This window comes from Uloborus diversus, chromosome 1 (assembly GCF_026930045.1).
Source record: "Uloborus diversus isolate 005 chromosome 1, Udiv.v.3.1, whole genome shotgun sequence".
NCBI lineage: Eukaryota > Metazoa > Arthropoda > Arachnida > Araneae > Uloboridae > Uloborus > Uloborus diversus.
Genome location: NC_072731.1, coordinates 177,221,083 through 177,248,622, shown reverse-complemented (window position 1 = coordinate 177,248,622; position 27,540 = coordinate 177,221,083). Strand labels below are relative to the sequence as shown.

General features: G+C 32.2%; 1 protein-coding gene across 1 annotated transcript in view; it reads right to left on the bottom strand.

Annotated features, from left to right (window-relative positions):
• Nucleotides 1-16,427, bottom strand: part of LOC129217317 (ras-related protein Rap-2a-like) — a 109,793-nt gene extending 93,366 nt beyond the window's left edge. Inside the window, exon 1 of the mRNA XM_054851600.1 lies at nt 16,286-16,427. Within this exon, the coding sequence (XP_054707575.1) occupies nt 16,286-16,427 (142 nt within the window). The remainder of the gene's footprint in view (nt 1-16,285) is intronic.
• Nucleotides 16,428-27,540: the final 11,113 nt, after the last annotated feature.

Here is a 27,540-nt window from a genome sequence, read left to right as displayed (position 1 = left end):
ATTAAATTAGTAGACTAATTAACTGCCTTCCTAAAAAATAACTTCTTAAAGTTATACTTATCCTGTTGAAATAGAAAATTTAAGTCAGCACATGTCAAGAAATTATAATTAAATATATGATTAAATCTCATACCCACTTTGCCCGAAGGCACGTTTTTTATTTCAATAATTACGTAACCTTAAATTTAAAAAAGAAACACACGAAATGACCATCGTAGTTTGTAGGTGGATGGTGTCAGAATAACGTAATATTATTGACAATCAAACAAATAAGCTGGTCTTTGACTAATTTCAAGTTACAAAACTTAGTTTTTTTCTTAGAAATGCATCATTTTTTAAATTTTAAACTTGATTGTGTCATGTCGCTTCACTGCTGCTTCGCTGGGGCTGATTAAAACTCGGGATTGTTCGGGTAAACACGACATACATATGCATCTCCGCTTACACACCACGGGGGGGGGGGGCATACGAAGGCCTACCCGCTTTGGTCCACAGTTCCCTATTTAAGAATATTGGGATGTTTGAGCAACTAGAATAGCATTGCACCACCAGCACACTCTACGGTGATCTTGTAAAAGTTGATAAATAAACTCAAGATTAATTTTGTTGTTTTTTTCAGGCGAAAAGGTGAAGATAACCAAATCAGCTGTGAACATTAGCTATCAATAAAATATAAGATTAAACAAACACATTTTCCAATTGTTCTTAGAAAACGGCTAGTACAATATCAATTTTAGAATTAAGTGCAAGCAAGAAAATTTCAGATAATAAACTACTCAGTAAACGATTTTTAATTACTTTGTTACATTTTATGAATACGCTTGTCACTTTATAAATTTAATTTTTTCATTTTTAGTTATTATTTATGTGAAATTTCTATACACACATTTTCGATATATAATTAAATGTTTATTTTTCTTTTTTAGAAAAAATAATAGTTATCGCTGTCTTTGCGTTAAGGTTAAAAAAAGATAATTTGCATGTTTTTATGAAACACAAGTTCAACTTGTCATCGGTAGCTTTGCATGTTTGTGTAAGTAATTCAGAAAACAAGGGACTAGACACAACTGAAGAATGTAGTATAAAAATGCCCAGTGACATATGCACATAGATTTACATATAAAATAGCAATTGTGAGTTTAAAACATTTTAGAAAATACAGAACTGAAAGAATTGTCAGTGATTTTTGACAAAATTTTCAAATTTCAGTTTACCTAGAGATATTCATTTATCAGATCCAGGTATTTGTATTAAAATATCTTTACCTAAACCTCGTAAAACAAAGCATGTATCTTAAATATGATTTTAATATTTTTTTATTCATATGATTTTAAGTAAAACACATTATATCCTCTAATTTACTTTTATCATATACACCATGCTATTTTCTAAGAAGCGCAATCAAAATGTTATCTTTAATTGCATTCCATACTTCTAACAATGTTTTAATGTCGATTGATATTTTAGTTCCATTGTTAACAAATTCTTCTCCACACATGTTTTCCATAAAGTTAAATATTGTAATTTTTCTAAGTCCTTTGATGTATAATTTTACTTGAAAGGACATTATTTACTCGTCTGAAACTAAAGTTGTACCGCATATTTTCTGACGAAAACGAAATTGCTTCGTTTAACTAATTTACATAACTCGTGCGATGACATTTATCAGAGAATTTGAATGTATGAATTTTACGATCAAAGTTTGTGACGAAACAAGTCGTCTGAGGTATTCCATTAACCTAAGAGGATTTCTAAAAGGTTTATTAATGGAATGCCTTAATTTGGTACTCAGAATCTATTTCAATTTGTAAATATCAGCCCATACAATCTAAAATGGAGAGTTTGAAATTTGTAGTGGATTGAAATTATAGATGCTTTATCTGGATACGTTTCAGTAAGATGCAGTAAAAGCTTATTTCCGTTTTTCCACTTCAATTATTTAACGTAATGTCCCGTAAAAAGAGATTTATTTATTTCATATACTTAAAGATATGCAGGTGTTCCTCATATAAGACGGTACTTGTACAACACGGTTTCGATATTACACGGTACCAAATTTGCGAATATCATAACACGGTTTCGATATTTACACGGTACGAAACTTGAATTCAATACTCTATGGTGTTGATATAACACGAAAGTTATGTTTAAAAAAGATGGAATGGCATTTTTGTTTAATACATTCTGTTAATGTTTGATAATAACTCTAATAAATTTTTACTTTGTTCTTATGAAACTTGGTTTCGATATAACACGGTATACATCTCTTGATTCGTATTATTTTTAAGTTTCGTATAACACGGTTTCGATATAACACGAAGCGCGGTTTCGATACAACACGATATATATTGACATGGTTTTTACTATGTACATGATTACTTAGTATAAAAAATAAGTTAAAAAGTTATTTTTAAAAAAGTCTTGTATATAACACGGTTTCGATACTACACGGAACGGATTAACCGTGCTATGCGAGGGACGCGCTTGTATATGCTGCCATGCTGTTCTTCCTTATTCCATATTGCAAAGTTAATTCTGACAAAAAAGTAGGCTTTCTTAGTTCTAGACTAACATAATGCTAATGCCTAAAACTGCTTACGTTCTGCTTAAAATGTGCGGATTGCCAAAAAAAGCTCTATTTTCTTTTTCCTTTTTTTTTTTTTTTTTCAGTTTCACACATTCAAAAAGAAGTTATGACATCTTTTTCTAAAACCCTTAAGAAACTAGTTCAAATGCGTTAATTATTAAATGCATTTTTCTCGAGTAAAATCAATGCCATTCCAATTTCAATCAATTGTTGCATTTAATCCACTAATAGCTTAACTTTATTAAATTTAACTTAGCACATAAGACATGTTTTTTGCCACATTCTTAAAATGCCAAAAGCTTTTAAGTTTCAGTTTGCAAATTCCACATTTTTTTTCTGCCGCGTTGTTTCAATCTAGAATTCAACAGGTGGATTATTTTAGTGTTTTATCTCTGAACACTTTCTAACTGATTATCTTTTCATGTTTTCTGAAAAATCCGCTACATAGTGCATTTTTACTTTGCGCAGAGCTTGGAGTGTGTGTATGTGTTGAAACACCATTAAAATGTTTTTATGTATTTTTAACGCGAATAATGTCTTTCTCGCTTTCACTAGAATTTTGAAATCATTTGGACATAATCTTACTTTAAACTGAAATTTAAACTCAAAAGCATCAGTTTTTCTGTATTTTGAGTTTGAATGAACCCACTTTCTCAAAAGTTTTAAGCAACAAATGTCAGCAGGAAAAACATATTCGATACGTAATACAGTGGACGCCGGTTAATTGAATCAGTGTTTAATTGAATCAACCGCTTTAAAGAATCAAATTGTCGAAAACAGAATAAAATCCAGATTTATTGAATGAGCCGTTTTAATAAGTCCGCCGCTTTATGGAATCAAAACTGTTTAGAACAGGCGTGATTCATATAAGCGGCGGCCACTATACTCGTATCTCTCAACAAAAAAAAATCATTTCGTGAGAAAAACTTTTTTAACAAAAAAAAAATTCATTTTTTTTAAATACTTTATACTATTTTAAGAGCAGAGGACTTTATTACATGACACAAAAAAGAACAATATATGGAAAAATTACACAGCAACTTAACTAACCCTTTTTGTCCTCTAAATGAGATAAAATAACGATCAGCAATATTTTTAGACGCATTTTTTTCTAATCTCATCTGAGGAGCATTAATTTTAACGATAAGTCCAGAACGAATAGTGATAGAGGAAGATGGGATACGTCGGGTTGCTTTCCGCCTTTTCATTTTTTTATCTCATTAAACAATTAAATGATCAGTTTTCTTTTTCACCATGAAGTTCATTAAACGTCTCTCACAATCCCAAACTTTTTTGAAAATGTTCAATTCTTTCTTTTTTATTTTAATTTTTAATAGAACTCTGTGAAGCGAACCAATGTGCCCTAATCGCATGGTACAAAGGTTTGCATTACGAAAACAACGAATTTAATGATGAATATTATCCAATATTATAAATAACTTATGTTTATTTGCGTTTAGCACGAAAAAAACTAAGTTTAAAGATCCATATAACTTGTTAAAATATTAAACGGACCTTCTTCTACTTTTATACTATTTATGCCAGAATCATCTAAATTTTCTCAAGAATCAGCACAACTTCATGGTCTCATCAACTTCCCTGTTACTATTACCAGAATTTTGCTCTTCTAACTTTTCAAAAAGTTTTTTTTTTTTTTTTTTTGTAGGTTTATTGAAACTGGACCAAAGTACCCTGCGTTCTTGGTCTGAAGAAATGCCGTCAAAATTTTTCTCTTTATGACAAAAAATAAAGGAACTACAAATAATTATTAAGTAAAAGAACTTACATGAAATACACCGCCAGCTCAGTCATTTCCAGCCGAGGACTGCAGTTTCGTGCTTATTAGCACTCATCAGCCCGGCATAGGAAAGTGACTGAGCTGGAGATGGAAAACCTCTTTTGGAAGCCAAGAGGGCCAAACAAACTGGTAGCTAATGTAAAATTAGCACAGACCAGCCGAGTGACCGAAGCAATGGTTCGGTTCAACTCGAAAATTGATGGCAAGGCATGGTATATTCAGTAAATTACCGCTCATTAGCCAGGGCTAAAGCAGAAATACATGAAATACACCGCCAGCTCAGTCATTTCCAGCCGAGGACTGCAGTTTCGTGCTTATTAGCACTCATCAGCCCGGAATAGGAAAGTGACTGAGCTGGAAATGGAAAACCTCTTATGGAAGCCAAGAGGGCCAAACTTGGCTTCCCCTCCCCTTGCCCCCCCCCCTTGGAAGCCCTCTTGGCTTCCATAAGAGATTTTCCATCTCCAGCTCAGTCAGCCGGGCTGATGAGTGCTAATAAGCACGAAACTGCAGTCCTCGGCTGGAAATAACTGAGCTGGAGGTGTATTTCATGTATTTTTGCTTTAGCCCTGGCTAATGGGCGGTAATTTACTGAATATACCATGCCTTGCCATCAATTTTCGAATTGAACCGAACCATTGCTTCGGTCACTCGGCTGGTCTATGCTAATTTTACATTAGCTACCAGTTTGTTTGGCCCTCCTGTCTTCCTTAAGAGGTTTTCCATCTCCAGCTCAGTCACTTTCCTATGCCGGGCTCATGAGTGCTAATAAGCACGAAACTGCAGTCCTCGACTGGAAATGACTGAGCTGGCGGTGTATTTCATGTATTTCTGCTTTAGCCCTGGCTGATGGGCGGTAATTTACTGAATATAAAAGAACTTACTTTATATAGGCGTTCAATTTACTACTCCATTCTTCATTAAAACCATTTTAAAAATATATTTGCAGACTTATGAAAATTACTCAGCACTGAAAAAATAGCAATGAAATTTGTTTTTTAAATAACATTTATTCAATGTAACTGCACCATCTTATTTTGTTATAAGGTTTGTAAAACTCTGGTGTACTATTTGTTGATCATTAATTTAAATAACGAATATAAATATTATTGAAACCCGTACAAAGTGATCCACGGTTCAACGATCTCCATATCCCCTATTTTATTTATGTTTATTCTATATCTTGAGATCTTGCAGGAAAATTTTGTAGAAAGTTTAACTTTCAATTATTTATTCACCTCCCAACCCGAGAGAAGCAGGTTGTTGTTTTTGTCAACGGGACATGAAATACTGGCGCACTTCTTAAACATTTAAATTCTTCATGTTAATTCAGAAAAGATTTTACTTAAAACTTAAAGAGAGAAATTTACTTAAAACTTAAATATAATAAGGTATTAAAAGCTCTAAATTTTTGGAGTAATTATATATCTTTGGATGGTTTTATGGTGAAAATATTTTATGGGCGAAAGTGAAACTTTGCTATATCACCGTTACACACGCCCTAAGATGAAGTTTGGACGAGGATCAATTTTTCCAAATTCTTGAAGTTGTTGACAATTTTTTTTTAATGCAAAAATATAGGAATTTGAAAATGAATTTATGATGAATTCCAATATAAAAGTCAAGTTAGTGTCATCGCTTTTATAGAAGTTATGCACTAAAATAAAAAAGCATCACGCGACTGGTATGTACCAAACACATAAAAATTTGGGTGAGTGATTACAGATTAACATCAGGCAAGAGAAATATTGGTAAAGTGAGGCGAATAAGCAATCTTGGTTTCTGCGAAAAAAAAGTATGAAAGAGGGGGAAAGGAACAAATAAGCTAAATATAAATAACACGAATTGCGAAGTTTTCTTATAAAATCATATTTTAAATCTTGTTCGTTAAATAATCTCTCATCAGCGGCTGATGTAACGAAAAGAAATAAAACTTTGATAAGTCTGAAGTACAGAAAAGAAGAAAAGTTGCAAAAATGTATTATTCATTACACTTTAAAATATCCCTTTACCTTCTTAAAAATTTAATGGAAAATCGGAATTACGGAATAGTCAACGACGACTTAAATATCTTGTCATATGTAAAATATTGAGTAGATCAAAGAAAAATGATGATTTACCTAATTTGATTAACTAATTGTCGTGTGACGACAGTATATCTGCATATAAAGCATGTCTGCATTAGTATTTCAATTCAATACAATATGAAAAGAAAAGTCACTTAATAAAGCCCCTTAGAAGTTCTATGTAAAGAGCAAAACTTGAAAGAGTCCTTTTTAAAGAACATGGTAAAATATGTTTACAAATTAAAGAATAACCAATATAAAATGTCATGAGAGTTGAAATTTCATTTTTTTCCACGTAAAAATTAATACAGAGTACGGGGAAAATAAAATACACAAAACTGCTGCTTTTATGTTTTATAAAATTTCTGCGTCTTTCTTAAAACATAAAATGATAAAAACAAATACGAATGAGTTTGCATTGAAAACCTCCATCTTGAGTAAATTCGTGGTTATTTAACCTGCTGACATTGCACAAATTTACCAGTAATAATAATAACCTTAATTTTACTCTACAATTCATGATTTTTTAAAACACTTTAAAATACGTTCTTTCGCTTTAAACTTATGTTCAAATCATATAAAAAAAGCTTTTAAAATTTACGTATGGTTTTATGGTTAAACAAGTTCCTTGACAGCATCGAGATTTAACTGGAAAAAAAAATAATAATTTATCATAAATGTTCCAAAACATAGATAAAAATTGTAAAAGTGTCTTTGCTATTAAAGAATTAGTAAAACTCATTGTGTCATAGAATTAAACGAAGTAAGCATTTTCAAGCGCATTAACGTAGAAAAAAGTCCCATATTTGCAAATGCCGAAAAAAAAAATCTATTTTGTTTTTTAATCAAGATTAAATTAGATATATTTCCAAATGGCTACACATTGCACCTAAGCAAACTTCCAACCACATAAAAGTACTGACAATGCACCAAAAATGAATAATAACCTCAATTGAAAATAGGCTTCATTTGCTCGCAATAAAGCTCATTAAACTTATAGAAAGATTGAGACATTTAGTGACAAAATTAGCTCAATCTATGAGTTTTCTGATTTTTCTTTCATAACTGGATACTTCTTGGTCGATATTATCACGTGCAAAGTAATTTGGAACGAATGTCTCTCAATCAGGTCGAAAATAGCAGCCAAAAACCGATTTTATTGCAAAACATCAAGAACGTTACACAATAAATTCCTTAAGCAATTCACACTTTTGATTGCACAGGATAGCACTTAGAATGCAATTGAGATACCATTGATTGTATAGGATTGAAATTAGAATACAATTTTTTTTCCAAAGGCAGATTTGTTTCAAAATCAAGTCAATAAAAGTTATTTTTATGCGTAATTATTAGACAATACTGCAATTTCAAAAAAGAAAACAAGAATCAAACCATGTCCCAAAGATTATCTAAGCAAATACAAGTTCTTTTGGAAAAATTAAGCGGACGGAGCGTGAAATGTTTATGTTTCTCCTGTAAAATTTTTGAAACTGGATTGAGCTGGGTTTAGTCCAGGAGCTAGTTTTTATGCTAAATGCCTGTCTTATTTTTAAAACATTGATGAGATTTTAGTTGCCTCAACCGTTCATTATTTCTAAGAAACCTCTTCAATTTGAACGTCCAATAATTGGAACACCACCTAAATTAAGTATAAATTAGTATGCAATGTGCTGAGTGTCGGGAGTGAAGAATTAACTTTTAAATTTCACGGACTTTGTTCCCTTTGTTTTGGCAGCTACTTGTTAACACAGTATACATTAGAGTGGAGTGAAAAAAATCAAAATTTGGCGAACGTTAAGTAATAGTGCGGTAAAGTTGACTTTTGTAGAGATATTTAGTCATGCAAAAGGATTTCGACAGAAAAAAATTTCTTGAGGGTTCGACCACGCCTTGCAGTTGACCATTATTGCAAAAAAACTGGGAAAAGTTACAATAATTTCATTAAAAATAAAAATTTGATGTAATATCACTTAAGAGTAGGTGTTTTGTGTAGATTACACACTGCATAAGATCATTTTAATAATGAACTATACTTTAAAGTTCCATTCATGCTTTGAATTTGACGTAATAGCGTCAAAATTGAATAACATCGTGCTGCTTCGTATATTTAGGAAAAAGTATTAGAAGTTATTATTTGCAAAAATTTAGTTCCATACGAATTAATTCTTACATAGATACGGAAAAAATAAGAGACACAAACATTTCTTATCCAGTAAAAAAAAAAAAATCTCCACTTAGTCAACAATTTTAGCTCAAAAATTAAGATTTGCCTACGGTAGGGAACAATAGTTAAGTGTAAAAATTTGAAAATGTAAGTGTAGATTGAAACAGCCGACATTATCCACATCTCGAAACAAAAGAGTTGCTAAATAAATTTTAATATTTTTGAACCTTCAAACTGTAATCACATTGATTAACATAAAATAGAGTTTGGCGTGCTATTTGAACTATTTGTTTCTTGCCAATTTTCGATCTTAGTATTATATTGTGGCGTATTTCTAGATTCTAATTTGACTCGAATAAAGCCATCTCTCTTGGTTATAAAACAAACTATAGCTAACTCTTCTTTATCTAATCTTACCAATCGTCTCACTGCTTTAGTATCACATGTGAGGTTTTGAAAACCACAAAATTCAGTATTTACGCACTGTCAAAAATGAAACGCTCAATTTTGACGATTCGGCAATCCTCGAGCACTATTTCGTTATTTTCTACGATCCTTTCGTCACCGAATCACGTGATATTTGACGAAACCAGAAATCTCAAATTTTTCACGAAATAATTTCGTCACATTGCAGTGCATTCTGGGAGTTTTCGTTTCAGTCTTGTACTTGCTCGTTAAAATATTTTACTGCAGTTATTCTAAAGGATTCATAAAGAAGGTTAGTATTTATTAAAATTTGTATGTGCAATGTGCCTTTTTTTATGTATTGTTACATTTTTGTTTAGTGTTGTGTTTATTGTTGGATTTAAAACACATTAAAATTGAAAACGACCTGTTCGATTTGGTTTGGAATTCTGTATACACTAACTTTGAGTCACCTCCACGTTAGGCTTAACTAGCGTTATTTTTTATTTGCAAATGAAAATGTGTGTTTGTTGACATTTGTTTTCGAAAACGTACTTCCTTTATTTCCCCCCGTTAGACAACTGACAAAGATGATCAAAGCATTTTTACGAATTTAAACTTACATAAAAAATTCCACCGTTGCTACAGCAACGCAGATAATAAATACAGCGCCTTGATAAATAGCATTGAACTTTGAAGCTTTTAATTTCAACGTTGAATATGTTTCATGGTTATGTGTTTTCATTCTTCTTCATGAATTTTACTAATATAATTCAGGTGAACGAAGTGTTTTTGTTTAATAATTCAAAATTTTTTTCCTCTGCAATTTTTATTTTCTTAAACAAATATTCCACCCCCCCCCTCTAAGTATTGGTATTTTTTTCTTCTTCTACTCTACATGTAATATTTTATTCAATACAATAATAATTTATACAGTAGCTCTCTCACAAAAGTGTACGTAACACTTATCATTTTCAATGAAATATTGCTCTACCCATTAGGTAAGATTAATATTTTGAAATGGGTAAACAATAGATCTTTTATAGTTAATTCTTAACAAAACTACATGAAATATTTTAATAGCAAAATGAAATATGATTTTGAAGAAATTAATAATCAGAAAGTATTAAGAACTTTATCTCACAAAAGTGTTCATAAAAATATTTTTTAATAATTGCTTAGCAACCTTTTAAACAAGCCCACAAAAATCGAGGAAAAAAAGCGCTTAATGCAATTAAAAATAAATGCAAACTGGCTATCAGCTTACGGTTCGGAAATGATACCCCCCCCCCTTTTTTTTTGTTAGGCTCGTTGACCGGACTTATTAAAGTCGCACCCCATGTTGTTTATGTAATGTTATCCCCTTCTGCAGGTGTCTCTTGTTTATGTTGTATCAATACTTCACTATTTGTTGAGTCTGTTTCTTTTTTCTTTTGAATGGTTTTACTTGCAAAATAAAACATGAAATAAAGTAAGTATTAATTTAAAACAAAGCATTTTAAGTTACAAAGAAAACATTAATTTCTATAAAGAACTATATCTTTGTGCTTTGCAGCTAAATATTTTCAATATTTTTTCAATTTATCCCAAATTTAAAATAAGTTATTGAAGGTAACCTTGATTTAAAAAAAAAAAAAAAGGTAAGTTAGCAGCATGTTTGAAAATAATAACAATTATAAAGCGTTCTTTGTTGTTTATTTTCACATTTAGTACGCTAAATTCTATGTTAATTTGTGTTACCTGATTTGTGATAATTATGAATTTTTCCATTATACATAGTTTCTACAGCTGAAATAAATACAGCATTAATTATATTGCCATATTTGCTGCCTCAAGGAATTATCAGCAAAATAAAGGGAATTCTCTTCAGAAGCATTTCATAGATGAACTACTAGTAAGTCCAAATTTAAGTTAAAGTAATGGTTTTTGCTACAGACAAAGTAAAATGTCTATGTAAAATTTCAATTGAAAAATTGAAAGGAAAATAAAAAGTATATGATAAAAACTAGTAAACTTTTTTCGATACGCTAGTCACTATTTTCATTACATACCTTTGAATCTCTTACTTGCAATTCTGTCTTGGCGTTGGCCATGGTTGCATTAATGCTTTTGGAGCTATCTTAGTAAATCAGTAAAGTTCTAATCAATTATGTTATATAAAGGTACCTAATTTCCCTTGAAGTTCCAGACAGGTAAATATGAAGTATGTACCAAAGTACTTCAAAGTATAAAGTATGTACTGCATGCAATAATACACTTCCTGTATTAAACATAAATTTTGCCAAACAAGCATTCTACATAGAAGCAAAATTAATAAGACAAATAATCGATTGAAAAAAGAAAAAGGTAAGCTTTTTTTCAAGATTATCTAATTTCATTTACTGTATCTAATTTTCGAACAAAGATATACAAACTGTACATTTTATTACACTATTTCTTTAAAATTTATGTTATTAGTTTTAAAAAAAATCTTTTTTTTTTTTTTCTGGAATTTTTTATGCGATGCAATGAAGAAGTAAATCCCCAGCTATTTTCTCTTGAGCAAATATTGATGTAACTCTGCATAAAAGTAACCTATGTCTTATTCTTCCAGAACCCAATGTCTGCTGAGGAAGTAGCACTTCTATATTTCCAGTAGGACTGGACGATGTAGGAATTTTTACATCGTGATGCATCGCCAAACTTACATCGCGAGTAGTTGAAGCAGTTTGAATTATTCTTCCCGCTATAGGTGGCAAACCCCCGATTAGGGGAGTTTTCCTTGCAAAAATCGAAGCTTTTGTCAGAATTGTCCCAAATTTGGCACGAAAACTACCCTATGGGAATTCACAAACATCAAAGGACAAATGTACCGAACTTGGAATAGATCCGACAAAAACCCACGCGGGGGATTCCCCATGCATAGCGGGACTAAAATGGGGGAACTCTCGAGCATCAAAGGAATTCTGTGCCAAATTGTTAAAAGATCTTATAAAAACTGGTTTTTGAAAAAAAAAAAAAAAAAAAAGACCCCAATAGCTGGACGAAAACTCCCCAATAAGAATTCCTGAGCATCAAAGAAGTTCTGTGCCAAATTCAGAAAAGATCCCACAAAAACTTGCTTTTTATAAGGAGAACCCCAATGGGGTCGCCCCCCCCCCATAGAGGAAGGAAAACTAATCTGCTTGAATTCCCGAGCATCGAACGACCTCTGTGCCAAATTTAGAAGAAATCCGACAGAAATTGGTTTTTATAAGAATAACCCCAATGAGGGGTTGCCCCCCCCCCCCTCCCATAGAAGAACGAAAATTATCCTGCTTGAATTCCCGAGCATTAAAAGACCTCTGTGTAAAATTTGGAAAAGATTCGACAAAAGCGTGGTTTTTATAAGAAGCACCCCCCAATGGGTTCCCCCCCCCCCCACAATAGAGGGACGATAACTACTTTTTGAATTCCCGAGCATCAAACGACCTCTGTGCCAAATTTAGAAAAAATCCGACAGAACTTGGTTTTTGTAAGGAGAAACCCCATGGGCGTTGCTCCCCCCCCCCCCCCCATGGAGGGACTAAAACCATTGTGTGTGCATTCCCGAGCATCAAAGGACCTCTGCCAAATTTGGAAAAATTAGACAAAAACTTGGCTTTTATAAGGAGATCCCCTATGAGGGTTGTTCCCCTCCCCCCATAGCGGGAAGGAAACTGCTCAATGAGTATTCCTGAGCATCAAGAATGAACCTCTGTGCCAAATATGGAAAAGATCCTGCAAAAAATAGATTTTTTGCAGGAAAATCCCCCTTATGGGGTTTTAGTTAGATACCATGGGGAGTTTATGGGACCGGACTAACATGCGGGTTTCCGTTTTTTTTTTTTTTTTTTTTTTTTTTTTTTTTTTTGCTTGGATAAAAAAAAAAAGCTTGGATGTAAGCAAACTTGTGGCGCACACTGATCTATCGGTTTAGAGGTTTTTATTCTAAACCGGTGTAATGATGTAGGGTGTACTGTACATCGGTATTTTACGATGCATCGATGCATCGTAAAGCCCTAATTCCCAGATATCATTTCACATTGTTCTTTAACTTGAATTTGCAATAATTATTTTTATATTTTAAAGAAATTGTCTGCTTGTATTTTTACATTAATAAAAAAAAATTTAACATCTTTTATGTGTCTCTTTTTTCAACAAATACTTGCCTTTTGCTTTAGGCGGAGGGTGCAGGCCAGTCATTTCGATTTTTTTTTCCAATTGTGGAAAAAGGTGTACACTCTTCAAAATTTTTATAGAGAACCAACTAAAAACACGGCCTTTCGTACGTAAAGAATAAAAGTTCAAAAATCAAAGGGGGGGGGAATGTCAACCTCCATAAATGCCCCCCCCCCCCCCGTAAATGACGGGCCTGTGAGTGTTACTATGCGCATCAAAGTGGGAAATTATGGTGGTAAGATTCTGAAGTAAAGATTTGACTAAATCTTATAAGATACAGTCGAACCTCGTTAAAACGAACTTTAATGGATCATTAAAATCGATTACTCTTAACAGAATTCGTCTTAACCGAAAAACAAAAAACAATGGGACAGAGAATACAAAAAAGTCCGTTTTAGAAGTAATTCTTTTTAAGCGTGTTCGAATTAACGAGGTTCGTCAGTATCGTCAAAAAAAAAGAAAAAAAAAAGAAAGAAAGAAAACTAATCAGCTCAAAAAAAGAAAAAGTAAAAATAAAAGAAACTCAAAAAATTACGAAATTAACATCCTCAAATATGACGAAATTAATTTGACGAAACTAATTCTCTCAAAACTACGAAAATGATTGTCGATTTGACGAAACTAGAATGAAGAAATATTTCGTTACATTTGACGAAATTCGCATCTTCAAACCAGAGACGAAAGCAGTTTCCTCAATTTGACGAAATGTTCGCTCGGAGCATATCCCTGGAAGCGATTTCGTCAGAAACGAAGAAAATTTCGTCGAATATGAAAGTCCATTTCTGAGAGTGCGCCATCAAGCTTCTTTCAAAGTTGTATCTGAAAGTCCCATTTTGGAAAGGTGGAGCCAAGTTTTTCCACTTCTGCTTATCGATGTGCTTATGGTAGTCTCTCTGCTTTGAAATTGAAATCTGAAATTGTAAATTATTAATGTCCAGTCGAATTTTTCGAATTTGTCTTCGTAATCCGACGCAAACCAAGTTCTCTGATGACGATCATCTGCATTCTCCAGTGTTATATTTTTAGGTTCTCAAAGTAACCAGTGTACAGAACTACAATAATGTTGATGATCGAAATGTCGTCTGAGAACATGGTTTCCGTCGGAGTACAATGGCAAAGTTGAAGAATTCGATTAGACATCAAAAATTTTAAACTCCAGATTTCAATTTCGATGCTGAGAAACTACCTTGAGCTCACTGATAGGTGAGAGTGGGAAAACTCGAATTCTCCTCCTAAAACAGGAATTTCAGATGACTTTGAAAGAAATGGTACTTGAAGGCGTACTTACTGAATTGTATGATTTACAAAATCTTAAAACAATGAGACAATGCGTAAACTTAGACAAAGAAGCGTCAACCACAGTTTATTGTCTAACCAAGAGAGATGGATTTCTTAGAGTCACATTAGAATCCAGAAATATTACCCCACAATGCATCACTAAGGCCAAACATTGGTAGGATTCAAGACAATAAGTCCGGCTCGCCAGCCAAACTATGCTTTATTGTGTGAAATGTGGTTACAGTTAGAGAGCTCAAAAATCATTAAAATTTATTTAGCAACTTATTTTGTTTAAAGGTGCGACTTATGTGGGATGTTGCAAGCTACATATTTATTTTCAAAATTTTATACTTAACCTACGTTCTTTATCACATCTAAATTTTACATTTTGCACCAAAGTTATGCGCTTACGTTCTTTTAGAACCCTTAAAACTGAAGAAGCCGACGCATCCGCCATAGACTCCTCCACTATAGGGGCCTTACGTTCCTTATCACACGTAAACTTTCCATTTTGTTATGCGCTAAGGGGAAAATCAACTTTTTCTTTCGGTACGTAAGAAATGCTTTTATTACTTTTTTTTCGATATCTATGTAAGGAATAATTAATATGAGAGCACATTTTTACTTCTGATATTTTTTCTCAAAGTACGGAACCATACGATGTTGGTCAGTTTTGAGGCTATATTAGTCAAATTCAAAGCATAAGTGGAACTTTAAAATATAGCTCATTATTAAAATGATCACATGCGGTGTGTAATCAACACAAAAAGCCTAGTCTTGAGTGATATTAGATCAACTTTATCAAATTTTTATTTTTGATGAAATTATTGTTACTTTTCTCAGTTTTTATGCAATAATGGTCAACTTCAGCGCGCGGACGAACACTAATTTTTTTTTTTCTGTCGAAATCCTTTTGCAGGACTAAATATCTTTACAAAAGGCAACTTTTCTGCACGATTACTAAACGTTTATCATATTTTGATTTTTTTTTCACTTCACCTAGTATACATTGTATAGAATTGTAGATTATATATTCGGGGGGTTTTCCTCTATTAAATGGTTCATATTGTTAGCTTTAAATACTTTCAGCCGGTTTGGAAAATAAACCATGCTGGTTCTTTTTATATATTTTTTAAAACTTCATAAACAAAACCTTTTAGACTTTAAAAAAACTTAAAGCTGAAATAAATTTACATTTGCGGTCCTGTCTGACAGCTGTTTTCATCCCTCCTTTCTTATCTTTCCTTTATTTTTCAATTAAAAAATTTTTTGATCACAACTTTTGCAGAAATATACCATCGAAAGTAAAAATTTCTAGCGTAAATTTCTAAACTTAATTATTGTGTTTTTATATTTTTCACAAATTTTGAATTCTTTATTACAAGAATTTATTTTATTTCTTCCCACTTATTTTTCTTCCGAACTTACTTTTTTAACATCTAATGAGAAAATAGTATTTTTATTTTAAAGTTTAAGCAAAAATTATAAATTTATTGATGAATGTTTGTTTTTGCATCCAAAAAATATGTCCTATTGTCATTCATGCATGTAAATTTTGTTTGAATAATGTCCTTTCAAACAATATTTTCTGACGTAATAAGTAAGTTTTAGCCAAATGTTTCTTTTTTTTAAACTTTAAATTATCATTGAGCACTCATTGACAAACCAAATTCGAGTGTTTTTTATGAAAGTTTTACCATTATTAAGTGAGTTAAAAAATATTTATAGTCAAAACTCAAGCATTTTGAAAATGACATTAAAAAACATTGAGAAAGTTATAAACAGAAAAGCTTCGACAACAAACTCACCTGGAAGCTGTATCGTGTGTTGGTAACAATCTTCAACAGTAGGTTTGTAAGTACTGCTAAACGCATCGTTCAGAAAACGAATCACAAGACTAGTTTTGCCAACACCACCCGCCCCAAGAACCACAAACTTACTCTCTCGCATTAGAAAACAAAAGATATCTTTTCCCGACCCCCTCTTTACTAGCAGTTGATTAGTAAAAATTTTCACCAGACAATGATATTCGTGAACCAGTCATTTATTTGTGCAACAGATAGTCGAAGTCATAGAAACTTTATCAATTTAGCTCACACACAGGCGTCCAGTTTGTTCAAACTTTATAAAGAACCGTTTTTTTCTTTAAAAAAAAAAGCTCTTTAAGGAAAAGAAACGTATGGCAGGGAAAGTAGTTATTCAGGTAAGGGAACGCATCTCATCGGATTACAACTCATCGCTGAATCGGGGAAACTAGGGACGAAACTTGGCCATGTGATGTCAGCGTGTTTGCCACCGGTAGACCCTAGAACAACTGCTAAGATAAGGTTAGTTTAGTCGCCAACGAAGTCCGTTCGTCGCCAAGTATCCAGGGGGGAACAAAGTTAGTTCAATTTATGAGGTGTTTTAAGTCGATAATGTAGCTAATGAAGAGAGATGAAGTTACCTGGGTCGTAAATAAAACGGTGGAGAATTTCTGAATGAAATCGGGATGAGATTTTGTCGTGTCGAGGGATTCACGAGATACCCGGGAAAGTTTTCGATTGATAAATCTTGTTGCGCTAGCTTCATTCATTTTCCTACAGCACATTTGTGGATTGAATTCAAAACGATATTTTGAAAGGACTTTTTTTTTTAACTAGTAGCAGTCTTTTTCTTTTCAAAGAAAAAATTGAACTCATAATTGATGAGCTTAGAGGAACAACATATTATGAAAATTGCAGAGATTTTTTTTTCAGGCTTTAAGTTAAAGTTTAAGTTCTCGTTTTCATTGTTGTGCGTCGTTAGAGTTTTTTAGTGCAGTGTGTAATTGATAATGCAAGAAAGTTTTTATCGGAAATTTTGAATTTCATGAGATAATTTTTGCATTTTACTGGCAGTGCCCCGTTTCAAATCAACTTCTTCAGTATAATTCCGTGGCATTAAAACATATGCAACCATTTATTCTTTTCTGTGGTATTAAAACATAACGTAAAACTATAAAACATAACTTGCACTTAATTAGTGAGTTATTTCATTTTGAAAATTCATGTGTACCACATGAATTTTCCTGTGCACAGCTAAAATACTTACAAAATTTTGCATCGCATAATCATCAAATTATGGAAGTATAATTTAAAATATGTCAATAATATTCCATTGCCTCCAAAATGGGGTCGTCTCCGTTTTGAACTAGCTTCAGTTTGTAAGTTTCAGCCGCCAGTGGCATATTTTAAAAAACATGGCACGTCTTTGGATAGGTCTTCTATAATTTATCTATAATTTATCCATTCTATAATTTATCCATCCCTTCTATAATATATCCATATATTTTAAAATTTAGTTGAAACCAAGAGAAACGGTGTTGTGCTGTACTTACCAACTTAGAAAATTCTTATGTTCTAAGTCGATTTGACATGGAGTAGAAGGTGAAAAACGAAAAAAGAAATTGAAAAAAAAAGGAAACTTCTTGGAAAAGAACAAATTGTCAATCACATCAACTATTAGATTTCATGTAGTACATAGACGATAAAGAATGATATAAGTGTACTGTACTGATAACGGCAGCAAAAACCAATGAGAAACTAACTGTCCCCACTTGTCATTCCGTTTTAGACAACTTTCCCCTAAAATATTTAGCTAAGATAGGATTGTTTCACAGTTCATTACTTATGTATGCAAGGAACATATCAACTTTAACAACTATAAAATGCAATTTCCAATCGTAATTTAGCAAAGTTAATAACAACTTTCTTCACTAAGCCAAATTTCAGATGCTATTATGTTTTACTATGTACAAAGGCATGAAAAAACATGACGACTGTCCTAAAATAAGTATTTGAAGTAAAATAATCAATTAGTATTGCGTATACCGTGATCAAAAACTTAATTTTTGTGAGGAAAATGTTTCAAATTAAATTAGACGGTTTTCTTGACTTCACAAGAAGAAAACATTTCTTTTTTTTGAAAGAAAAAAAGTAAAGTTCGGGTAAGAAATATGTTGTTTTAAAAAATATTACAGTTACAACAATCGAATGTATTTTTACCAAGTTAGTTATAAAAAAGAAAAAGAAAAGGAAAATGTGGCTTGTGTTCTTTTGAGAATAAAGAAAGAATACATAATTTTAAAAAATATTAAAATGAAATTATTTTGGTGTCTTGACACATTTTCGAAAATTTCTTGGATTGCTTGATAAGATTATCCAACATTTATACACTAAATTGCGTTACTTTCACTAGAAGGTTTTTTCCAATGAATTTTTCCACTTAGCTTCAGTTTTTATCGGCAGAATTAGTATTGAACAAGTTTGTAAAAGTCTTTCTTTTTCTTGTTTTCTTGAACTATTTACTCTCTTTTTCGTTTTCTTTTTTGCTGAATCGTTTTCTAAACAATACTGAATTAACAGGGAGTTAAAACATTTAATGCTCAAAAAAAAAAAAAAAAAAAACTATTCCATTGAAAGTGACTCAAATTTTGGTGATCAGTATCCAAATATCAGTACAGTAAACAAGAGCCGCAAAAAGTTTTTTTTTTTTAAGATAAAAGTAATAGGAAAAAAAACAGCACTTGTTCCTGCTCAAATTATTTGAAAAAGTCCCACTACGCAGAAAACTGGAAACATTTACTAAAACCTAAACCTCGAATTAGACATTAACTGTTGTAATCTCCCACATAAACGTCATGTCTAGTATATTATCTTGTAATCTATTGATTTCAACTGCAGAACTTTAACAAACAAATATTTCTTGCTAATATCTTTAGAACTTCAATTTTTTAAGAAGATATTTTATTAACTGAAGTCTAAAAATATATCGTTGAAGTAAAAGTTAAGTGATTTCTAGAAAATAACTTCCCAATTTTGTTCAAAATCATATTAGGACTTTTCTTATTTAAAAGCGACAAACTTATCCTTAAAAATATATAATCCAATACTATTTACGCCAGTGACAGTTCTCTCTTACATTCCATCCATACTTGAAGCTACAGCTTCAATTTGGAATGCGGAGGAATTACTGGAAAACGTTCCATTGAAATTGAGGAGGAATGATTCTGAGATTCAGTTAATTTTCTGGGATGCGAATTTCGACAATAAAATCTGGAAGAGTTCAGTTAGTCGAACTTCTATCGCCTCTTTTGTTAAACTTTTAAATTTCAGTTTTACAACTGCTTAACTTAGAATTTGAAAGTTTTTGTATGTTTTGATACTTTCTCGTTAAGAAAAATGCACTTTTTTTTCAAAGCAGAAAAATTCAGTTGAATAAATTATGCGTGGGCAGGTTTTCTGTGCAGCTGAAGATAATCAATAATTTTGCACACATTGCTTGCTTCTTTAACTTTTGAAATTGTTGCCACTGAGCTAGTGAAACTCAGAACTTTTATAATTTTTCCCGTATGTATTCTTTCTTAAGTAATTAACTTAGTTGATACCACTATAAAGGTTTATTATGTTTCAAACTACAGTATAACTTCGATTTATCGATTTCCTCAATTTAATAGTACGTTTAACTTGTCCGGATTTGACTGTATTAAATGTCTTTGCTCCTCGATTTAACAATTTGCTGGATTTAACGATAACTTTTTACAGCCTCTTGATAATCGTTAAATTGAGGTTGTACTGCATTTAAATGTGGTTGACTTACTATTTCTCATTATGTTTCATTATTGCAGTCCTATTTTAAGAACTTAGGTTCCCCATAGAATTGAATAGCTTTTTTATTAGTAAAGATTTCAAGATATCCTTACAAAAAATTTGAAAGTTTATGTTCAAAGCTTCGTTAAAGTATTTTTTAAAATTATAGTTGAAAAATTTAGTTTGGATCGAGAACTGTCAATAAACCATAAAATATGTTTAAACGCTGTTGAATGCAGTGCGGATTGCAGCTCCATGTTAATATTGTAACATTTTTTGAGAAAACAATTTTCCCTCAAAGGCAAATATATAAATCTATGTCTCTGTATCTTTAAAGTGACATTTTTCCTGAGAAATGTTTATATACAAATAATGCCCGCTGGGCAACCCCTTCATAAGTAAAGAACAGTCAAAATTATAAATAGTGGTGGAGTAAATGGTAGAAATTATGCTAGAGACTAAGTTTCGTCCGTCATACTTTATCATCCGAATGGATGCATTTATCACCTTGACAGAATTGAATTACGATTTCGGCAAAACAATGTAATACTCCTCTTGCACTTATTTTTACTCGAACAAGTTTTTGCTCATCTGAACATACGAGAATGAAAATTTACAGCTGAAATGATAGCTGAAAAATCCGCTTCAAACGAAATATTTTCAGACTTCATCATTTCGTTTTTTTCCCCCAAAAAACCTTAAAAAGAATTTCAACGTTATCTATTGTCTCATAAGTCAGGAAAACACAGCTTCAATAACTGTGAGTCAATAGAAATAGAATACGTCTTAGTTCACACGTTAACAATTTTCATGGCAAATGTTTGTCCTATCTTATTATTTTTGGTGAATGTCGCAATTGTTATAAAAATAATCTTTAAGATTCTAAAAAACATTTTGTTTTCTAAACCCTTAAAAAACATGAAATTGCAATTGAAAATTTATAATTTAGACAATTTTTTTGTTGAAAAGAAACTACTTCTTCTTTCTCTAATCTTAGCGGGAAGAGATTTTTAAGTTTTTATTTTCTATTTGAAATCTTCGTAATTTTCTAATGGTCATCATAATACCTAACTTTTATAAAATTATACTTCAAAAAACCTTGAATGGATTATGTTTTTCACAAGCCTAGAATTAAACTTTCTTTCCTATGTTTACATGTGCTTTAAAAATATGCTGTATACTATTTAAATAACTATAATGTGATACCTGTATAAGTACTGCGAAACAATTACTTTGAGTAACCTTCAGCAAGTATGATTTAACTTCCAAAAATTTTGAATTACGTTACCATACATATTTGTGAATCAAACTATTCGTTCGCATCAAATAACTGTGCATCTTTAGTTACTAATCTTTGTTCTACTGCAAAGTTATGTAAAAAAGGGTACAAATAAAACCGTCGCTATATAATTTGATCCGTCAATAATGCACCGTAGAGTTTTAGATAACTGACACATGGCCCCCACATGGAGGTGTTAGGCAGTACCACAAGCCGAGCTGAGAACTGAGCAAAGAATGTGATTAAAACTTTTTTTGTGTGTGGGAGGGAATGTAGGGTAAAATGAAAGAGCGGGGCAAAGTGAAATGGTAAAACATTTTCTCAGTTTGCGATGCCACCAATACAGCAATATTTTGTCTATGTTCTTACATTTATTTTTGAATAGCTCTGAATGTGAAGGTGTATAATAATGCAAATCATTTTCTGTAGTTTATCAAAACTAATTTTTTTTAAATAAATAATAGTTTGTGCAAGTAACATTTAAAGTATTTATTGATATCTACTGATGTCCAGGGTAGAATTAATTTAACTACTGCTAGACTTTTTTTTATTTTAAACGCTTAGTATAATTTATCAGGTACATGAAAAGCGAAGTGAAATAATTAATTTTGTTTATTTATTTACTTATTGAATCACTTGTGTATTCAAATAATTGGTTAAATCATTTGCATTCCTTCATTTGTAAATTCTCTTTTTTCTTCATTCGTTCACTTATTCACTATTTCATCAACTCATTAATTTTTCTCACATAATTGCTTTGTTTAACCGTTTATTTTTGCATCATTTATTCATTTGTTCCTTCCTTCTTTTATTTATTCATTTGATCAAAAATATTTTTAATAACCAAATAGAAAATAGTTAGAGAAAATTTAAACAGAAAATATTAGAAACATTTTATTTTTATTTTTTTCTGATGATAAAAAAGTGAAAATTTTCCACCTTTTCTTGAAGTTACAGATTTACTGTCAAAACTTAAAATATTTCAATGCAAGTTTTATTATAAAATGCATTGTTTTTTTCTTTTTATACTCTATTGTTTTTTAATTTCAATTTGTCTATAATGGGCGGTAATTTACTGAATATACCTTGCCTCGCGTTCAATCTTCGAGTTGAACCGAACCATTGCTTCGGTCACTCGTCTGGTCTGCTAATTCTATATTAGCTACCAGTTTGTTTCGCACTCTTGGCTTCCTTAAGAGGTTTTCCATCTCCAGCTCAGTCACTTTCCTATGCCGGGCTGATGAGTGCTAATAAGCACGAAACTGCAGTCATCGGCTGGAAATGACTGAGCTGGCGGTGTATTTCACGTATTTCTGCTTTAGCCCTGGCTAATGGGCGGTAATTTATTGAATATACCTTGCCTCGCGTTCAATCTTCGAGTTGAACCGAACCATTGCTTCGGTCACTCCTCTGGTCTGCTAATTCTATATTAGCTACCAGTTTGCTTCGCACTCTTGGCTTCCTTAAGAGGTTTTCCATCTCCAGCTCAGTCACTTTCCTATGCCGGGCTGATGAGTGCTAATAAGCACGAAACTGAAGTCCTCGGCTTTAAATGACTGAGCTGGTGGTGTATTTCAAGGAAAGCGATCTTAACTATTTACCTTTTCTCCACATTACCCTACCTAATTCTTAGTTTAACAAGAACAGAAGAGGGTCATGGGCTGGTAAACTTTTTTTTATGGCTCTCTATCCACCAGTTCACACTTCTGCTCTGAAAAGTAGGTTCCTTGAAACCCTGAAACTCGTGTGTGCAGTAAGTTACAAATTTGTGCACTTATAAAATTACTCTTTTTTTTTTTTTCTTTTTAATGTTACTTTCACGCACAAAGGTATTGTTTCATTTCTTATACATCGCATATCCAATCGTAAAGGTCTGAAAACTTTTTACAGTTGTTATCTGAAATGGAAGAAACTAAAATAAGTCGAATGCATCAACATATACATCATATTTCTTGCTCAGTAAAAGCAATAGCTTATCAACTAAATCAAATATTTCCAAAATAAGAACAAAGATAATTAATCCTCAAGTTCGAATGAAAACTAAAATACTTTTGCTTTCATTTCTTTTCTTTCGCATTGCTTTTTATTTCTTCAACCCAAAAAGAACCACTGGCGTCCTTGAACGTCCTTTTCTACATCCGTCTCTCTCAGTTCGATTTTTGTCAAGAAAGATGGAGGAAATCATCTGTCATTTTCGAGAGCGGATTTTTCTTATTGTCATCAATGATTCATCTTTTTAATAACTTCCTTTCGATAAGTGAAGGGTACTTCTTCAAAGTGAAACTCTCAACTTTTTTAAAGGAATGTGAGTTCGTACATAGAGGAATACGTGATTTTGACACTTAGTTAACGGCTTCCACTGCGCAAAATTCCTATATTCTGCATAATCCGTTTTCACGAGCGATCAAAAGGCTTTTGTCATGATTCAATGATTGAGAAGGAAATGATGCTACCAGTTTTAGATATTTAAATGCGTATTTCCCTGTGATCAACTCTTTGGTGACATTCTGTATTTTGTGTAACCCTATTCCTGCGGTTGCTTCCGCCTCTATGGCAATGGAGTAACTTTAATGATAAATCTTTACTAATAATAAAGCTGAAAGTCTCTCTGTCTGTCAAGATCTCTCTCTGTCCGGATATCTGTCTGTCTGTCAGGATCTCTTTGACGCGCATAGCGCCTAGACTGTTCGACCGATTTTCATGAAATTTGGCACAAAGTTAGTTTGTAGCATGGGAGTGTGCACCTCGAAGCGATTATTCGAAAATTCGATGTGGTTCTTTTTCTATTCCAATTTTAAGAACAAAATTATCATAAGATGGACGAGTAAATTACGAAATTATCATAACGCGGAACCGTAACATGGTCACAAGCCAGTTGGCGAGAAAATTCACCATACATTATTTGTAAATATACAGGTGAACCAAAAGACCTTTTAATTTTTCTATTACGGACAAAGACTTGCGGGTACCACTAGTAAAAAATAAACAAATAGTGATTGTCATTACTTTTTCCTTAAAAGTAAAACTACTTTGCTTCAACACAGGCTTTGTTCCGCTAAAATGATTTATTGTACTTGTTAATTCCTAGATGAATTTAGTTTTGTTAACTAAAATATCTAAATAACTTTCTTTTTTTGCTTGCTCGTTTAATAAGTTTTTTGCAAATTTTAAGTGATATTCAAATGTTTTTGAAATTTTTTAATACAACTTTTGATACAGAATAAAATTCTAAAGTAAATCAGTTTTGAAACAGTAACGGGAAAAAAACAATTTTTTTTTTATTTATTAATTAATAGCTTAATATTTTATTGTTACTTTTTCAACATCCTTCTTTTTAGCTTGTGAGGAAATTGCATTTAAAACATAAGGACTTCACTTGCTTAACATTTAGTTGCACATTTTTACTTATTCGAATATCCCTTTTGCAGCCCTTTCCAATAATTTTAAATCTAAATCAAAGACAGGAAAAATATTCACTTAAATCAAGCGAAATCAGAACTACCTGTTGCCCCATAACAATCATAGAAAATCGCCAAAAAGAGCGATACAGGTCGGAGAGTTGCAGTACAAACTTGCACTGGGCTCCTGGACCTCGGGACGTCTTACCAATGACAAGGAAGGAGCTATTCCGGGAAAAGGACGCCGTTGTCATAGTAACTCATCGAGATCTCTCTCCATTCCTCCGCATCTTTGCACCCTCTCTGATCCACTCCCACTCCTGCAAAAGAACCAACGGTGAAGGGGGGAGGGGAGGTGATAAAGACTGGGATGCAATGTAATCTTTCACTCCAATGAGTCCTTGCTCTGACTGCTGAGTTGAACGTTTTTAGATAGGGCGGCCACAAAATTTATCTGCTTGTACTGGATTCGGAGGAAAAGTGAAAGTAAAAGAAAAGTGGAAATGAAGACATGACTAGTTTGCGGTTGCGGAATTTTTGTTCGGGACACAAATTGAGTTAATATTTCAGTAAATGTGTTGGTTAAAAGAATACTAAAATAAATGCGAAGCAAGGGATATGTGTCAGGAATTTTCATATCAATCTATCTCTTTATCTATCACTCCATCTATCTGTCAATATATATTTTTATACGTATATACATATGTCTACGAAAACGGTATCAAGCTCCTCCCCCCCCCAAAAAAAAAAAACTTTTTTATGTTTAATGTAATTACAAAGCTCACACTTTTTTTTTTTTAATGTCACAAAAGTTTATAATTAAATGCGACTAAAAACTATGAAAGCATTTTACGTAAACACACAACACAAGATGCATAGTTAACAGATGAAGTTTGATATCTTAAATATAATATAATACATCGTTGAATATATTTTTGAATTGAAGCATTTACATTTTTTCGGACCACCCTCCACCCTCGGTAGTGATGCTACTGGTGTATATATATATGACAGGTGTGTGTACATATACATATATATATATATATATATATATATATAGGGTGTTCCGTTTTAACCTACAAGACCTTTATTTTCGTAACCGTTAGTCCTAGATGTATACTTCCAATTGCAAGAATGAAAAATTTTCAAAATCAGATGCAGAGTTGAGATATTGAAAGTTTGAAGCAAAAATAAAAAAAGAGTCAAAAAATACGAAATTTAAATTTTTATATGGGCCCTACGTCCCCTAACTAATATTTAGAGAAATAAACTCCATTGAGGACTACAATAGACCCTCGTTTTACGCAGGTTTATTTTAGGCGGTTTCGATTATACGCGGTTTAAGATTTAACACCTTTATTTTATTTTACGCGGATGAGTTTCGGTTTTAAGCGGATGCGGCAATGCAAACAAATAAAATTTTTCCCTCTTTCAAAATTCAAACTCCTAAAAATTACAGATTACGCGTAATCAACTGCATTTTGGCTTGCTAATAATCGAGCTTGGGCTACTGGAGACATTTTATACGATTGGTTCCAGAGCTCTTTCCAGAAGTAAAGTTATTAAACCCACACAGTTCAGAAATCACTGGGAGACGAGCTTTTAGAAGCGACAAAGGAAGAAAAAACCAACGAAGACACCGACGTCAGTGACGCACAACCAAAAACGTTCACTTTGAAACTTTTGAGCCATTCTTAGACACTAGAAATGGTCTGTCTGATTAGTTAGTAAAGGAAGAATCTATCATGGAAATGACGCAAGTGATCATGGATGCGTTAATCCTCTGCAAAGAATTACAGAGAAAAATTCTTTTTGACTGCCAAAAAGACTATCATAGCCAGCTCCTCTTTATAAACAGGATACGAAATTAATATTTGTTTTCTTTATGCATTTTGTGCATCAAAGTAAATTTAACATTAAACATTAAACTTATATTACAATTAGTCATCACTAGAATAAATTATTTTGTTGTCTCCGGAACCAAACCCCTATTTTAACACTAGTATTAGGTATCAATTTACGCCTGCATTTCCGTGGAACGTAACCGCCGCGTAAAATGAGGGTCTACTGTATTACTAATACAAAAAACTTGAGATTTGTGCTACCAAAACTCAAGGAGATATTCCAGTTTAAAGTTTTAAGAGACCATGCGGAAGATGAGTTTGGAACTTATCGCTCTTTCATAAGAATGGCAGGTCGCCAAAGTAAGAAAAAACAAAGTATTATATTTTTCATTGCTATTCAAAAAATAAATACAAATGTTATACCGTGATACGCAAAAACACACTACAAAACTTCGAATATTTTTTAAAAATCACATGTAATTTTAAACAACTTGTTAACCACTATATTTTCCCCCAAAAGGTGTTATTGACGGCGATTGAAAAGTAGTGTAAGTCACAAAACGCCTGCGTTTCATAGCTCGGTGAATATTGGTCGTACTAATTTCAAACGTTTTGTGTTGAAATTATTTTTCAATGGAGATTATTTCCCCAAATATAAGTTCAGAGACTTGGGGCCCGGATAAAAGTTAAGTTTTGTATTTTTTTGACTCATTTTTATCTTTACTTCAAACTTTCACTATTTACTTCAATCAACCTTGCATCTGATGTTGAATATTTTTGCAACTGGAAGTATACATCTAGGACTAACGGTTGCGAAAATAAAGGGTCTTGCAGTTAAAACGGAACACCTTGTATAGTGTGTGTGAGAATTCATGTTTATTTTTATCATTAATATATTTTGAATATAAAAAGGTCTAAATTTCTTGAAAATAT